Below are 16,433 nucleotides of genomic sequence, written 5' to 3' on the forward strand. Positions count from 1 at the left end.
GGCTTTCCTTGAGGGGCGGGGGGAGGGGGAGGGGATATATACCCTGTTTCCCCAAAAATAAGGCATACCCATGAAATAAGCACTAGATGGATTTCTAAGCATTTGCGCAATATAAGCCATACCCCGAAAATAGTGATAGGCATGGCTGTGCAGCATACCGGCACAGAGTGGTGAAAAAGGCGGGCAGCCCTTCTCACCTGCCCCATCGTGACAGCCGCCATCTCGGAGGTGGACGGAGGGGCGTGGGCGGCCCCGAGAACAAGGGCTGAGTGTTGTTGCCAATGCACTTCGGGCAGGTGACGTGGATCAGAGCCACTCATTCAATTCTGTTGCTTGACCTGAAAGATCGGGGTCAATGGCAGGCCTGTAGCGAGGGCGTGGTTTTAGGGGTTCAACCCCCCCCCCAAAATTTTTCAGGTTATAAAAAAAATCTGGTTTACTCATGAATTTTAACTGGTTAACCAAATCCCCATGCTAAGTCTATGAGACGGAAAACATTAAGAGTCCCTCCAGGCACTATCTCAAGCAGATATTGACAGGTTTGTAGCGGGGAGGGGTGTGTGCTAGGGGTTAACCCCCCCCCCCCAAATTTTCAAAACCCCTCCCGAAATTTTTTTCTGGCTACGGCCCTGGTTAATGGTTCTAAAAGATAGAGACTTGCAAGAAATTCAGGATGGAATTCCAGGTTAGGAGAGTTATGACAATACTCCAGAAGAAAACAACTTAACTATATTTGAATACATGTAGATTGCTGCACCCCAGTAAAGGTAAAGGTTACGTTAACTCCAGTCATGTCTGACTCTGAGGGCTGGGGCTCATCTTCATTTCTAAGCCAAAGAGCCGGCGTTGTCCGTAGACACCTCCAAGGTCATGTGGCCGCTGGCATGACTGCAAGGAGCGCGAATGTTACCTTCCCGCCAAAGCAGGACCTATTGATCTACTCTCATTTGCATGTTTTCGAACTGCTAGGTTGGCAGAAGCTGGGGCTAACAACAGGTGACCACCCTGCTCCCCAGATTCGAACTGCCAACCTTTCAGTCAGGAAGTTCAGCAGCTCAGCGGGTTAACCTGCTCAGCTCCCGCTGCACCATACGTCATAACAAGTAAGACATCCCCTGAAAATAAGCTATAGTGGGTCTTCTTGAGGAAAAATAAATATAAGACAGTGTCTTATTTTTGGGGAAACACAGTAGATATATCGATATGATATATATTATAAATATTATATATTATATATATAATATAATAAAGCAAGTAAGCAAATAAAAATAATAGAAATTCACTTAAAAAGAAAATAACATAAATAATAAAATAAAAATAAAATGGATAACAAAATTGATAATAATATAAATAAAAAAAGAAATAAAGGAAAATAATAAACAGGAACCTTTCTAATATAGTTCGGGTTTATTTATTTCTTTTATTTCTTATATTTTATTATTTATTTTACTTATTTTTTATTTTTATGTTATTTTATTTATTTTATTATGCATGTTATTATCTAAACTATTTTATTTTTTTCATTATTTATGTTGTTAACTTTTATTATCTATGTGTTTTATCTATTCTGTTTTCTTTATTTTATTATTTGTTATCTGTTTTGTTTTATTCATTTTATTATTTATGTTATAATCTTTGCAATTTCATTTATTTTATGGTTTGTTGTTTTGTTCCTTTTATTATTTATATTATCTGTTATTTTATTAATTTTATTATTCATGCTATCTATTTTATTTTATTTTTCATGTTATTATCTTTGTAATTTCATTTATTTTATTTGTGTTATTATATCTATTCTATTTTTTATTATTTATGTATGTTATCTATATATATAAAAGGGTAATGAAATTTCAGCCTAGGACAAAACAACAAAACCACACATCCCAGAAACGCTAAACTTGGCAGCACAACCCCTCATCCATGCCTCTACGTTCATACAACAAAAAGTTCCAGATATTCCGGAAAACAGCCAGGCTTTGAGACTGCAAGGTGATTCACTGCTATTCCACCTGGCCAACAAAGGATTCCCATAAGCCACAGCAACGCGTGGCCGGGCAAAGCTAGTTATTATCTATTATTATCTAAACTTATTTATTTCATTATTTATGTTATTATCTTTAATTTCATTTATATTATTACTAGCTGTGCCCGGCCATGCGTTGCTGTGGCTGAGTCTGGTGGTGTTGGTCAGTCTACATTAGGTTGTATTTATGCTGTGACCTCCACCTTCTTTATACTCACATTAGTAGTAGTATTTGAAGTCTGTTACCTTCTTCAATTTTTGTGTTGATTGATAATTGCTTGAGATCCCTGTTGTCTTTGGTTTGTTGTTAATCGTGACGTCTGATTCTGCTGAGTGCGGTTTATATTTTCATTGTGGTACAATAGTCTTTTTTTTGTTTTGCCTGTGTAGCTGTTTATTATTGTTGTTGTTGTAGTGGTCATGAAGGTTGGATAAGTTAGATGCTACTGTATTGTTTTTTGGAGGCCCAGTGTAGCACTGACTGGCCTCTCAGCCTCAGTGCCTGGCTGTTTCTTGCCTGTGATGGTGTTGATTCTTGTTGTTGTTGTTGTTGTCATTGTTATTATTGTAATTGGTTTTTTTGGAGGCCAAGTGTGAATGTAGGGATTGGGGAGGTGGATGAGTTGTGTTGTCAAATTTTGTATTTGTTATAGTCACAATGCGTTGTTGTGAGTTTTGTGGGTCCGGATTGTGGTTTTGTGTTGTGGTTGTGTTCTTACAACTGGGAGGCAAGGCTTTTGCATTGTGTTGTCAAATTTTGTATTTCTGGGGCGTTTAGTTGTGTTATAGTCACTATGCGTTGTTGTGAGTTTTGTGGGTCCGGATTGTGGTTTTGTGGTGTGGTTGTGTTGTTACAACCGGGAGGCAAGGTTTTTGCGTTGTGTTGTCAAGTTTTATATTTCTGGGGCGTTTAGTTGTGTGCCAAGTTTCGTATTTCTGGGACGTTTAGTTGTGTTGTTATAGTCACGATGCGTTGTTGTAACTTTTATGGGTCCGGATTGTGGTTTTGTGGTGTGGTTGTGTTGTTACAACCTGGAGGGAAAGCTTTTGCGTTGTGTTGCCAAGTTTCATATTTCTGGGGCGTTTAGTTGTGTTGTTATAGTCACGATGCGTTGTTGTGAGTTTTGTGGGTCCTGTGTGGTTTTGTGGTGTGGTTGTGTTGTTACAACTGGGAGGCAAGGCTTTTGCATTGTGTTGGCAAGTTTTGTATTTCTGGGGTGTTTAGTTGTGTTGTTATCGCATGATGCGTTGTTGTGAGTTTTGTGGGTCCGGATTGTGGTTTTGTGGTGTGGTTGTGTTGTTGTAACCTGGAGGCAAGCCTTTTGCATTGTGTTGCCAAATTTCGTATTTCTGGGATGTTTAGTTTTGTTGTTATAGTCACTGCGCAAACGACTTTATCATTTTATATATATAGATAGATCTAAGTGTGTTATCTATTTCATTTATTATATAGTTTGTTGTTTTGTTAATTTTATTATTCCTGTTATCTATTCCCCTAGTGGTGGCACAGTGTGTTAAAGCGCTGAGCTGCTGAACTTGCAGACCGAAAGGTCTCAGGTTCAAATCCCAGGAGCAGAATGAGCTCCCGCTGTTAGCCCCAGCTTCTGCCAACCTAGCAGTTCGAAAACATGCCAATGTGAGTAGATCAATAGGTACCGCTCCGGTGGGAAGGTAACGGCGCTCCATGCAGTCATGCCAGCGTCCACATGACCTTGGAGGTGTCTACGGACAACGCCGGCTCTTCGGCTTAGAAATGGAGATGAGCACCAACCCCCAGAGTCGGTCATGACTGGATTTAATGACAGGGGAAAACCTTTACCTTGACCTATTCTTTTTAATTTATTTTATTATTCATGCTATTATCTTTGTTGTTTCATTTATTTTTATTTGTGTTGTTACATCTATTCCATTTTATTTCTTTTATTATTTATGTATGTTATTTTATCTGTGGCTGTGGCGCAGGCGGGAGAGCAAGCCAGCTGCAACCAGCTGCAATGAATCACTCTGACCAGGAGGTCATGAGTTCGAGGCCCGCTCGGAGCCTATGTTTGTCTTGTCTTTGTTCTATGTTAAAAGGCATTGAATGTTTGCCTATATGTGTAATGCGATCGGCCCCGAGTCCCCTTCGGGGTGAGAAAGAAGGGCGGAATATAAATGCTGTAAATAAATGAATAAATAAATATTATCTATCTCTTCTTATTGCTCTCAGGTCTATTTCTACACTTCCGACGTCTTCCGCACTTTGGGGTTCAAGGAGGACCTGATCCCTTACGTTTCCCTTGGAGTCGGGTTCTGCGAACTGGCTTCGGCCGTCCTTTGCGTAAGAAGAGCCCTTCGCTCATGGCCACTTCCCCCTTTCTCCCTTCCCCGGCTCTAATTGCAATGCCCTCCGGTGGTCTTCCTCCTCCTTATTCCTCTTCCTTCAGGCGCTGACCATTGACCACTTCGGCCGCCGGGCCCTCCTGTGGGGCGGCTGCGGGGCCATGGCCACCACCCTGGGGCTGCTGACCCTCGCCCTCGGCCTCCAGGTCAGTGGACGGACGCGGGTGGAGGAAGGAGGCGAAATAACATAGGAAATCACATAAATAATAAATAATAGAATAGATTACAGCATGAATAATAAAATATATAAAATAATGAATAAAATTAATAAATAAATCATAAAATGAATAACGAGATAAATAAAATAGACAATAACATGAATAATAAAATAAAATAGATATTAGCATGAATAATAAAGAAAAGAAAACAGAATAGATAACAATATAAATGATAACATAAATAAAATTAGGGATTGCTCCTCCCTCCCTCCCTCCCTCCCTCCCCTCTTCACCCATCGTTGGTGGGAGTTGCAATGCTCTCTGAGTGCGAGTGAAGGACAACACTTAATATCATGGGTCAGTTCCCCCCTGAACCCTGTCAGTTCAGGGTTATTGTGTGTTTAGTTTGATGAAGATCCATCGTCAGTTGGATTCAGAGTGTTCTAAATTTGTGGGTGAACTATAATCCCCAGCATCCAAGGTCCATTCCCTCCAAACCCCACCGTATGCAAACTTGGCCATGTTGGATGTGTGCGCCAAATGTGATCCATATTCATTATTGGTAGGGTTGAGAGTGATCTTTGATTGTAGATGAACTATAAATCCCAGCATCTAAGGTCAGTTCCCTCCAAACCCCACCAGTACTCAGGGTTGGCCATGTTGGATGTATGTGCCAAATGTGGTCCACATCCATCGTTGATGGGGTTCAGAGCTCTCTTGGATTGTAGGTGAACTATAACTCCCAGCACTCAAGATCAACTCCCTGCTAGTATTAAAAGTTGGCAGTGTTGGACGTCCGTGGCAGTGTTGTTCGGGATTCGTTGTCAGTTGGGTTCACAGCGCTCTTTGAATGGGGGTGAACTATAACTCCCAAAGTTCAAGGCCTCCCTCCTTCCTTCCTGTCATGAATACTCTTTCTTTAAGCATTAAAAAGGTTTTTTCGTTCTATTCTCAGTGAGACAGAGTGTATCGCAGAGCAATCCAGAGAAAGAAAGTAGACACACACAGACTCTATAGAACCGCATTAGGTGCTCTGCATTCCCCTGCAGCCTGCCATACTTTTGGGTAGTAAAAAGGTCTCTTTTCGCCTATTGTGTATATTTTATTATTGATTTCTGTTGTTGTCCTTTGATGTTTCATATTTTATCATCGCTTGTATTTTGATTTTCCTGTAAGCCGCCCCGAGTCCCCTTTCGGGGGAGATGGAGGCGGGATATAAATAAACTTATTATTATTATTATTATTATTATTATTATTATTATTATGTAACATATTTCTTGTTGATGTTGTTTGATGACTAACAAGTGGTATTCTAGCTAAAACACGCTGACTCCATCGGTTCCCGGACAGATGTTAGCTTTTCTTCCTTAACTGACAATTGGTTTTCCTTCTTAACGTAAGGAACCATTCCTTGACTTCCTTCACTTAAATAATAATATAATAATAATAACTTTATTTTTATACCCCGCCCCATCTCCCCGAAGGGATTCGGGGCGGCTTACATGGGGCCTAGCCCGATAAAACAATCAATATCAGTAACACGACTATAAAATAATTATACCAGTAAAACATCAATAGCAATAAAACAATCGTTAAAATCGGCAAGAAGCATACGAAAATCATACAATATTAAAACAGGAGACTAATTCATAAAATCCAGAACAGAGTGTGCCGGTAGAAATGGACAATAAAGTGCAAAATAGCATTGGCAACATCTTGAAATGGGGGCTATTATAAAATGGGCAGATGGATCAGTCCAACATCAAATTAGGTATCAAAGGCCTTTTAAAAGAGCCATTGTCTCTGGAAATGGAAACATGTTGTTTTCCACCAAGAGTTCATCATTCGTCTCCGGTCATCCATGGCAGCAGCTGTTCTCTTCGGCAACCTTTTATCCCAGTTCATGAATTCTTCACTTGGGGTGGCCTCCCTAGTCGATACAGGCCCCAACCGTATACCTTCCATACAATTTCATTCCGTGTCACTCGGACCACGCGTCTTTTACGGCATCCCTTCCTCCCTTCTTCCTCTTAGGACCGGCTCCCCTGGGCCTCCTGCGCCAGCGCCGCCCTCGTCTTCCTCTTCGTCGCCGCCTTCGGACTGGGGCCCAGTGAGTAGCCATTGGGACACCCGGCACGCGCTCGGGCCACTCACGGCCCCTGGGAAGAACCGGGGAAGGCGCTGTGGCGCTTCCGCGCTTCTCCCTCCCTCCCTCCCTCCCTCCCTCCCTCCCTTCCTTCCTTCCTTCCTTCCTTCCCTCTTTCTCCTTCTCCCCCTCTTCTTTCTTCCTCCCTCCCTTCTTTCCTTTCTCCATTTTATTTTTCGTTTTCTTCCTTCCTTTCTCTTCCTTCCTTCCTTCCTTTTCCCACCTCTTTTCTTTCCCATATCTTCCCTCTCGTCCTTCCTTCTTCCTTTCTTTCTCTTTTGCTTCCTTTTTTATCTCATTCATCTCTTCCTTCTTTTCTATTTTCTTTCCTTCTTCCTTCTCTCTCTCTCCTTTTGTCCCTTTATTCTTTGCCCTTCTCTCCCACCGTTCTTTCCTTTCTCCATTTTATTTTTCGTTCCCTTTCTTCTCTTCTTTCTTTTCCTTCCTTCCTTTTCCCACCTCTCCTTTCCTCCCTCCCATCTTTCATCTCTCTCTTCCTTTGTTCTCTTCTTCCAAATATTTCCTTCTTCCTTACTCTTTTACTTCCTTTTTTATCCACCTCTTCCTTCCTTGCTCTTCCTTCATCTTCGTTCCCCTCCCTTCTTCCTTCCTGCTGTTCTTTCAAATATGTCCTTCTTCCTTTCTCTCTCTCTTCCTTGTTCTCATTTCCTTTTTCTTCTTTTCATCTTCACGTCCTTTGTTCCTCCCTTCTTCCTTTTTCCATTGCCTTTCCTTCCCCATCTCCCCTTTTCCTTCCTTCTTCCTTTCTCCCTATTCATTCCTTTTTATCCCTCTCTTCCTTCCTTTCTCCAATTTCCATTTTCTTCCTTCCCTTGTTTCCTTTTTCCTTCCTTCATTCCTCTCCCTTCCTTCTTCCTTCCTTTTCCCATCTCCCCTTTCTTTCCTCCTATCTTCTCTCCCTTCCTTCTCTTCTTCCATACATTTCCATCTTCCTCTGTCAATCTATTCCTTCTCTTTTCATTCATTTCTTCTTGCTACTTGTCTATCTTTTCCTTCCTTCCTTTTCTTTTCTTTCCCCATCTTCCCTCTCTTCCTTTCTTTCTCATCTCTTCCTTCCCTTCCTTCCTTCCCTTCCTTCCTTCCTTTTCCAAATATTCCCTTCTTCCTTTCTCTCTCTTCCTTTTTTCATTCATCTCTTCTTTCCTTTCTCTCATTTCCTTTTTCCCTTCCTTCCTTCCTTCCTTACTTCCTCTCTGCAGATGGGGCCGCCATGTCAGTCATGATGGAGATCTTCCCCCACTCGTCCCGCCCCTCGGCCTTTGTGATTGGTGGCTGCCTCAACTGGGCGGGGCTCTTCCTCATTGGAATCACCTTCCCATTCGCTGTGGTGAGTGCCTGTCATTCCCTCGGGCCAGATATGCAAATCCCGGCCTGCTCTGAGCCAGTCCAGCCACTCCTCCCTTCCTCCCTTCCTCCCTTCCTTCCTCCCTTCCTTCCTTCCTCCCTTCCTTCCTTCCTTCCTTCCTTCCTTCCTTCCTTCCTTCCTTCCTTCCCAGGGTGCCTTGGGGCCCTTCGTCTTCCTCGTCTTCGCCATCGCCATGGCAGCCTCTGCGACGTTCTTCTTCCTCTTCCTCCCGGAAACCAAGGGGAAGTCCTTGGCAGAAATCGACGCAGAGTTCAAGGCGAAGCTGAGGCCGAGAAACAAGATGGCCGCCGTCTTCCAGAAGGGCTTCCGGAAAGATCCGTCCCCCTACGAGAACTTCTGAATTGTTTTCTGCATATGTGATTTCCAGATTTGTCAATAAACAAATGAGTCAATAAACAAATTGTGAACAATTCTGTGTGGATATAATCATTGGATGATATATATATATTTGGATGGAAGACACAATTGAATCCCTCCCGACAGATGGCCATCCAAATTCCCATTTAATATATGTGTTGGTGTGTATATAAATGCACACACACACATAAAAATATATTTGTTTACCAACACTTTCTCCAATGTTTACAACAATTGCATGGCTACACATTTGCAAACTGGAAAAACAAACCATAAACAAATAAACAAATGTAGAGCTAAACAATCTTCAGCTACAGTTGAAACAATGATAACTAAGTACTGAAAACAACTTCATTAAACGATCCATGATACTACTACTACTGAAATCAAGCTAGAATTTGGAGGTCTCCCTTTGGTAAGAGAGAGACCTGAGACCCCAAATGGGTTCGCTACCTTGGTGAGAAAGAGAGCCGCTGGAATCAGAATTTCCCAGTTCCCAAATAAATCTCACTGTTGCACCCCAAGGCAGTGTGAGCACTCGAAAACCAGACAAGAGCCAATATAACACACTATCTCTTTATTAAAACAATTATAAATCCAAAGGAAATTGGGTAAGGAACTGAGTAAGGAACAGTTCTTTTCAGGAAGTCGATGACGGTTTCAGTTGGGTGAAGGAAAGGGTCCAATATTATAATCCGCAATGAGAACTCGATAGCTCTTCCAAGAATTCAAAGTCCATGAAGTTAAACAGGGAAACAAGGCTGGCAGGAAACAGAGTTCTATCCACTGGAAATTCTTCATAGCAAACAAGGCAGCAAAGTTGTTGAAGCTGAGGCAAATTTGAAACAGGAACAAGAAATAACAACTGAAGTAAAGTCAAGGTCTACTTGAGAGTCGCGGCACAGCACAACCCGACTGGAACTGGAAAAACTTGACTTGGAAACCGGAGCTAGAAATGAAGAAACCTCTCTCCAAGAAGCAACGTTGACATCGCAAAGAAATCTACCGAACAAAACACTTTTAGAAGATTCTGGGCTGTTCAGAATTTGGAGAATACAAACTCCCAAAACTTTCCCAATGCTACCCATTATCCCATCTATTTGTCAGTCTTTGACTCTGGCGGATTTCCTGTTTTGCACTTCTTTCTCTAGTCACAAAATCTCTACAATTAAAAACCCCTTTCCCAGGCGTTTCTTCCACATCTGGCTCTATCTGCGAAGGAGGACTAAAAGAATCTTCTCCAATTAACAAGTCTCCAGCGTCAACATCTTCAGGCACCTGCAGCTGTAAAGGCCCCTCCGTGGAGGGTGTAATGTCAGTAAATTCCTCATCATTATCTGTGTCAAAGTGCAGGTCCTGAAACACTGCAGGCGTTGGTGCCCTAGCTGGCTGGGATCTAACACTCACCATAGACTGAAGAAAGAACCACCGAGATGTTTAATGCAATCCAGCTGGAAAGGATGTCAATCGCAATCATTCATCAAAAAGAAATGCTATACAATAGTTTACAGTACACTTTATAGCAAAGAAATGGGGTGGCCGGCTTCTTGCTGATTGGTCTTCTTCATCATCTGGAGGAGAGGCACGAACGCTTTGCCCGATCAGAGAACCAGCCCCGCTTCGGTTTCCTGACCAATCAGGAGCGAGGGGGTGGTCTGAGCCTCAAAGAAAGGACTGATGAGTGGATTTATGAATGAATCAATGTGACTAATGTGACTAATGTGTCCTGATGGGTGCCGATTACCTCAAGGGTCCTCAAGGCAGCCAAGGATTATTTCCTGGAATTAAAATATACATATTGGGTCTGACGTAGCCATCAGATTCCAGTTTTTCTAAAGACTGGATATGTAAGCAGATAAGTGAGATCCTGTCAGTCATTCTGGCTAGGTGTGAAGACAAAGGAAAGGCAGTAGAGACAACCTCGGCTTTCCGGAGGCATGTTGTCCCAGATTGGAATATGACAAAAATACCAGTTGGGTGTGTGTCCCCTCCCCCCCAGCGCGGTCCTGCTCCGAGACCCAGGAGGAAACATCCATTGTTATCGTTCATGCAAAAGTATTTGATTAAGTCCTTTTGTGAAGGGATAATTCCCCCCTTGGAAATGAGGGGAATCCCTGCAGCCGGGTCACCCAGAGGTGGTTCTTCATATTTCATATATGGGGCAAAGGGAAGGGAAACATATAGGGGTACATTCATAGAATCAGAAATCATATTCACCCACCCCCACCCCCAAGGAGTCCAGCATAATCTCATAAGCCATATAGAAAGGCATGAAATCCAAGGAACAAGGAAAGGCTCCAGTAAGTGTCCACGAGGAATGGCCAAGCCGGCCAAAGTCCACTTGTAGGGGGTCGATGGTGGCGGTGATCACTGCCTGAGGCATGAAGAGACCCTCGGATGACCCCCCCCCCCCCCCCGAGTCCATCATGCAGTCCAAACTCCAGGAGCCGCGGAAACGGCAGCAAGGCAGCAGCAAAGAGGCTCAGTTGACAATCAGCTGTTCATCCTTTTAAATTTGATCTTATAGGAATAAAAAGTTGCTCCCAGAGCGTAGGGGTCCAAAGTATAGAAAGTGTGATAGCAGTTAGGCTTAAAATTAGTTCAGGAAGATGTGGTGTGAAAATGGTGGCGATCCATTGACCCGCGGTTACCGAGATTCTGGGACCCTCCGTAACCGTGGTTAAAAGGAATGCCCTTTAAGCCGGTTGCCCGCACTGGCCAGAAACCTGGGAAGGAAGAGAGTTCACTCCTGAAGACTAGTTTCTAGTGGAAAGGAAAGGGTTCTCATGCAAGTATCAATGGAGAGATACATGATAACCACTATGAGAGGGAAAGGATAGAATGCAATGATACTTTTATTAGGGATTAGTTACAATGTTAGGGTAGCAGAAGAAAAGATCCAGACATGTTGAAAGCTGCAGCTGGGACACACAGTTCATAGTTGGCTGACTCAACAGGAGTTTTTCTGGATCTGTGGAACTCCCTGCTGCAGGTCAGATCAGGAGAGATGCAGGGAGTTCTTGGTTTCGACCTCACTACTACTAATAATAAAAACTTTATTTATATCCTGCCCTATTTCCCCTTAAGCGGCCGGGCTGTGGCGCAGGCTGTTGAGCAGCTGCAATAAATCACTCTGACCATGAGGTCATGAGTTCGAGGCCAGCCTGTGGCGGGGTGAGCACCCGTCAGTTAAAAATAAAAAAAATAGCCCCTGCTCATTGCTGACCTAGCAACCCGAAAGATAGTTGCTTCTATCAAGTAGGAAATAAGGTACCACTTATAAAAGTGGGGAGGCAAGTTTAACTAATTTACGACCTGGAATGAGGAAGTGCCGTCAGAGTGGATGATGAAGCAGCTGCTCCCGCCTGTGGCCAGAATCGAACATCCCCTCAGGAGAAGTTAAATTGCCACTGCGTCTGTCTGTCTCGGTCTCTGTTTGATGTGTTTATGGGCATTGAATGTTTGCCCTGTGTGTGTATAATGTGATCCGCCCTGAGTCCCCTTCGGGGTGAGAAGGGCAGAATATAAACACTGTAAATAAATAAATAAATAAATAAGGTGATTTACAATAGGTATCGGCAAACATTCAATGTGGTAATGTGCTGGACAAAGAACAAGATAACCAAAACCACCCAAAACCTGAAGTGGACGATGAGAGATGCCAACGAGACCTTTCTTCAGGCTTGAAAAAACACTCTTTATTTACCAACTGGCACCTGTCTGCTGGAAATCGGTTCCAAAAAGCAGAGAACCCTAAACAAAGGAAATTCTCTTCTTCTTATACATTTCTCTGTTACAAGCAGGCAAAGTTACAGGCGTAGTCATTTCTACTTCGCAGAGATAACCCTTGACCCGCTCAACATGTTGTCACGATGCCAGGGCTCTGCCAGTACGCAGGCAGCAGACGTGACCCAAAACAAACACCCAGCTTCTGTCAAAATGTTTAATTAAAGCAGCACTTACTGTCTGGCTGTTTTCATAGTCCCGATGTAAAACATAAAGATAGCACTCGGCCACAGAATCCAAGCAAAACTGATAGCAAGCACCGATGCAGGCATGAGAAGACACCGTAGTCAAAAAAGGTCCAGTCCAATAGTCAAACACTGAGAGTTCAATGAGTAAAGTCCAAGGATCAAGAGTCTATACCGTAGTCCATGGCCAGCCCGGAGGATCGAGGATCCAGGTTCCAGGTTCCAGGTTTCCAAAACTTCAGGAGACAGGTCAGGATACCGAAAATCCAAAAACCTGGGGTGAAACAAGCAGCATCCACAGCCAAAGTAGGACAAATTCTTTTTACTAGACATGTCCAAAAAATCGTTTTGAATCGTATATCGGAATTATTTCGGATTGTTCTTGCTTTTTGATACGCATTCCGAGACATTGTCTCACAGCGTAAAAAGCAATGTAATTCGAACCATTGTTGGCCCATTCTCTAATGGTCTCTTAACGTTTCGTTATTCCCCCCCCCCCCCCAATTTTTTTTACATATTTTTAAAAATATATTTTTTAAAATTTTTGTTTCTGCAACCTACCTTGAATGGGAGCTTAACATGGTTCTTTCTCTTAGCAAGGGAATTTCTAGTTTTCAAAGTATCTTTGCACTCCTTGCCAGGGCATTGCTTGGCGTGGTGGTCACTGGTCCATTTCTAATTGAAGGCATTGGGTTGAGGCTTGTGGGATTACATAGCCAGAGACAACACTGATTTTCAGTGTCCTTCTTGCTTACAAATATAGAAAGGGAATTTCTAGTTTTCAAAATATCTTTGCACAACTTGCAAGGGCATTGCAAATTTGATGAGGATAGCTCAAGAAATGAGGGTGGGAGAGCCCTGTAAAAGTCTCCCCCCCCCCCTTGGGTTCCTTTTTTTTTTGCGATTGCCCATGCGCGTCCGCCATTTTAGAAACATTTAGAATCCTTACGAATTTTCGGAAATATCCGAAATTTTTGGGTGAAAAAAATCGGAAATACTTTCTATATCGAAGCGCCAGCGCCCCCTACTTTAGAAACGAGAATTGAAGCATTTTTTTCATTGATCGGACATACCTACTTTTTACCCAAAGAGTAAAAGGGTAAGGCTAGCTCCTTACGTCCAGTACAACCCAGCTGCAACCTATTTCTTGCATGCCTCCGCCCTGACTCGCTTTCACCTGGAAGTCCTACTTACTCCTGGCCGTGTCTCCCCCTATGAACCTGCACGATCTCTTCGTTCATCCGGAGAGGCCCTTCTCTCGCTCCCGCCTCCATCGCTGGCTCGGTTGGTGGGGACGAGGGAACGGGCCTTCGCAGCAGCCCCCCCCCCCCCCCGCGGATCTGGACCCCCCCCGGGGGAGATCAGGCAGCCCCCCCCCTTGCTTCTTTTAAAAAGCAGCTAAAAACTTGGCTTTTTCGATGCGCATTTGAATAACTGAGTCCCCATGACCAAAAGTCACATTAAGGGTCTTAATACACCTTCTTTCGCACAGGTCCCTCTTCTCATAACAAATTGGCCGGCTGTCTCCCACCCCTTCGGTCTAGAAACATTTACACTTTGTCCTTTGGCCCCAAAGCACTTTAGAACTGTATTATTGCACTTTAGTTTAAGTGGCCCCTCCATGGCATCCCCTCCACCAACCTGGTGGTCCATTTTATCCTACTTTATTTTTAATTGATTTATATGTTAACTGAGTGTTATGGTTTAATGTATTGTTTTGTATAAATGCTGTTTTTACCGTGTTTTTATTGCAATATGTTTTAACTGATCTACTTGTTCTGTATCTTCAGGCCCATGTCCCGTGTAGCCGCCCTGAGTCCCTGCTGGGAGATGGTGGCAGGGTAGAAAAATAAAGTTACTTATTTATTTATTTATTTATTGACAGCATTTATATTCCGCCCTTCTTTCTCACCCCGAAGGGGACTCAGGGCGGATCACATTACACATATAGGCAAACATTCAATGCCTTTCAACATAGAACAAAGACAGACAAACATAGGCTCCGAGCGGACCTCGAACTCATGACCTCCTGGTCAGAGTGATTCATTGCAGCTGCTCTCCAGCCTGCGCCACAGCCCAAGCCCTTACTTACTTACTTACTTACTTACAGATTACTCAGCCCTGTAGAACTAAGACTTACATTAACCCAATCACCATCAACTGCGGAACATGGTACATGACACATATGGTACATACATCTGTTCTTTTCCTAAAGCACATTAAACACAGTTCTAGAGAAACATGCCATGTTCAGCCCATCCATCGAGAGGACCTCCCACTCTCCTTCCATTGGGCTGGTGTCGGCCTGTTCCCGGGCACTTGGAATTTACAGACAATTCAGCCACAACCTTATGCATTTTGGACAATTAAAAAATGACTTTTTCAAATAATCCGGGCAATGCCAAGTACCCAAGCTAGTATAGAATAAATATAATAATGTATAATACTATAATGATAAATTTATTTTTTTCGTGTCAGGAGCAACTGGAGTTGCTTCTGGAATGAGATAATTGGTTGTCTGCAAGGACGTTGCCCAGGGAACGCCCGGATGTTTTGATGTTTTACCATCCTTGTGGGAGGCTTCTCTCATGTCCCTGCATGGAGCTGGAGCTGAAAGAGGGAGCTCATCCGCACTCTCCCCGGGTGGGATTTGAACCTGGCAGCCTTCCGGTCAGCAACCCAACCTTCAAGCCATGAGGCTTTTATCCCCTAGGCCACCGGAGGCTCCTAAATATAATAAATATAAATGATAAATATCATACGTAATAAATACAATGGTTATAATAAATACAATAATTTTATATAGCAATAATAAATATCATAAGAATAGTTGCAATAAACATAATGATAATACATGTCATTAAGTAAGTAAGTAAGTAAGTAACTTTATTTTTCTATCCCGCCACCATCTCCCGGCTGGGACTCGGGGCGGCTAACACGGGACAAAGGCCCGAAAACAATAACCAAAGTACAACAATTAAAACATTACAAAGAGTAAAAACACAATAAAATGACATTATACAGAACAATACATCAATCCATAAAAGCTCATTTAAAACATAAAATGAGTAACAATATAATAAAATAAGATGGACCACCAATTTGGTGGAGGGGGATAACATGGAGGGCCATTTAGACTAAAGTGCAATAATATGGTTATAAAGTGCTTCGGGGCAAGAGCACAAAGTGCAAACATATTTCGACCATTGGGAAGGGGGACAAACGTCCAAATTAATTGTAGGAGAAGAAAACAGTGCGAAGGAAAATGTATTAAATTAAATTTCGATCATGGAGACTAAGTTATTCAAAAGCGCAATGAAAAAACCAAGTTTTTAACTCCTTTTTAAAGGATGCAAGGGTGGGTGCCTGCCTGATCTCCCTGGGGAAGGAGTTCCAGTTCCGGGGGCCACAACCGAGAAGCCCCGCTCCCTCGTACCCGCCAACCGAGCTTGCGATGGAGGCAGGAGCGAGAGAAGGGCCTCCCCGGATGAACAAAGAGATTGTGCAGGTTCATAAGGTAGGCGGTCCCAAGCCTACCTTAGGGCTTTATAGGTAAGAACCGGCACCTTGAATTGGGACCGGAAAATAATCGGCAGCCAATTGAGCTCCTTAAACAGGGGGGTTGACCGTTCCCTGTAAGTCGCTCCAGTCAGGACTGGCCCGAGGAAATTTAAAGGGGCTCAATGGCGCCCCTGGGAAGGTGGCGCCCAACGCGGGGGCGTGGTCAGCGTGCCGTGTTGTGCCGGGCCTGGCTCCAGTTAGCAGTCTGGCTGCCAAACGTTGGATTAATTGTAGTTTCCGGGCCGTCTTCAAGGACAGCCCCACGTAGAGTGCATTGCAATAGTCCAGTCTAGAGGTGACTAAGGCATGGACCACCATAGTCAAGTCAGACTTCACGAGGTATGGTTGCAGCTGGTGCACAAGTTTCAGTTGTGCAAAGGCCCTCCTGGCCACGGCCGACACCTGAGCATCAGCATCAGCGCCGAATCCAGGAGGACCCCCAGACTGC

The 16,433-nt window shown here is 43.5% G+C and overlaps 1 protein-coding gene across 1 annotated transcript in view; it reads left to right on the forward strand.

The window, feature by feature from the left end:
* Positions 1 to 16,433, forward strand: part of LOC103281944 (uncharacterized) — a 58,609-nt gene that overhangs the window by 23,184 nt on the left and 18,992 nt on the right. Inside the window, exons 19-22 of the mRNA XM_062957021.1 lie at positions 4,233 to 4,343; positions 4,450 to 4,551; positions 6,598 to 6,673; positions 7,930 to 8,453. Coding sequence (XP_062813091.1) covers positions 4,233 to 4,343; positions 4,450 to 4,551; positions 6,598 to 6,673; positions 7,930 to 8,453 — 813 coding nt within the window. The remainder of the gene's footprint in view (positions 1 to 4,232; positions 4,344 to 4,449; positions 4,552 to 6,597; positions 6,674 to 7,929; positions 8,454 to 16,433) is intronic.

This window comes from Anolis carolinensis, chromosome 6 (assembly GCF_035594765.1).
Source record: "Anolis carolinensis isolate JA03-04 chromosome 6, rAnoCar3.1.pri, whole genome shotgun sequence".
Classification (NCBI taxonomy): Eukaryota; Metazoa; Chordata; class Lepidosauria; order Squamata; family Dactyloidae; genus Anolis; species Anolis carolinensis.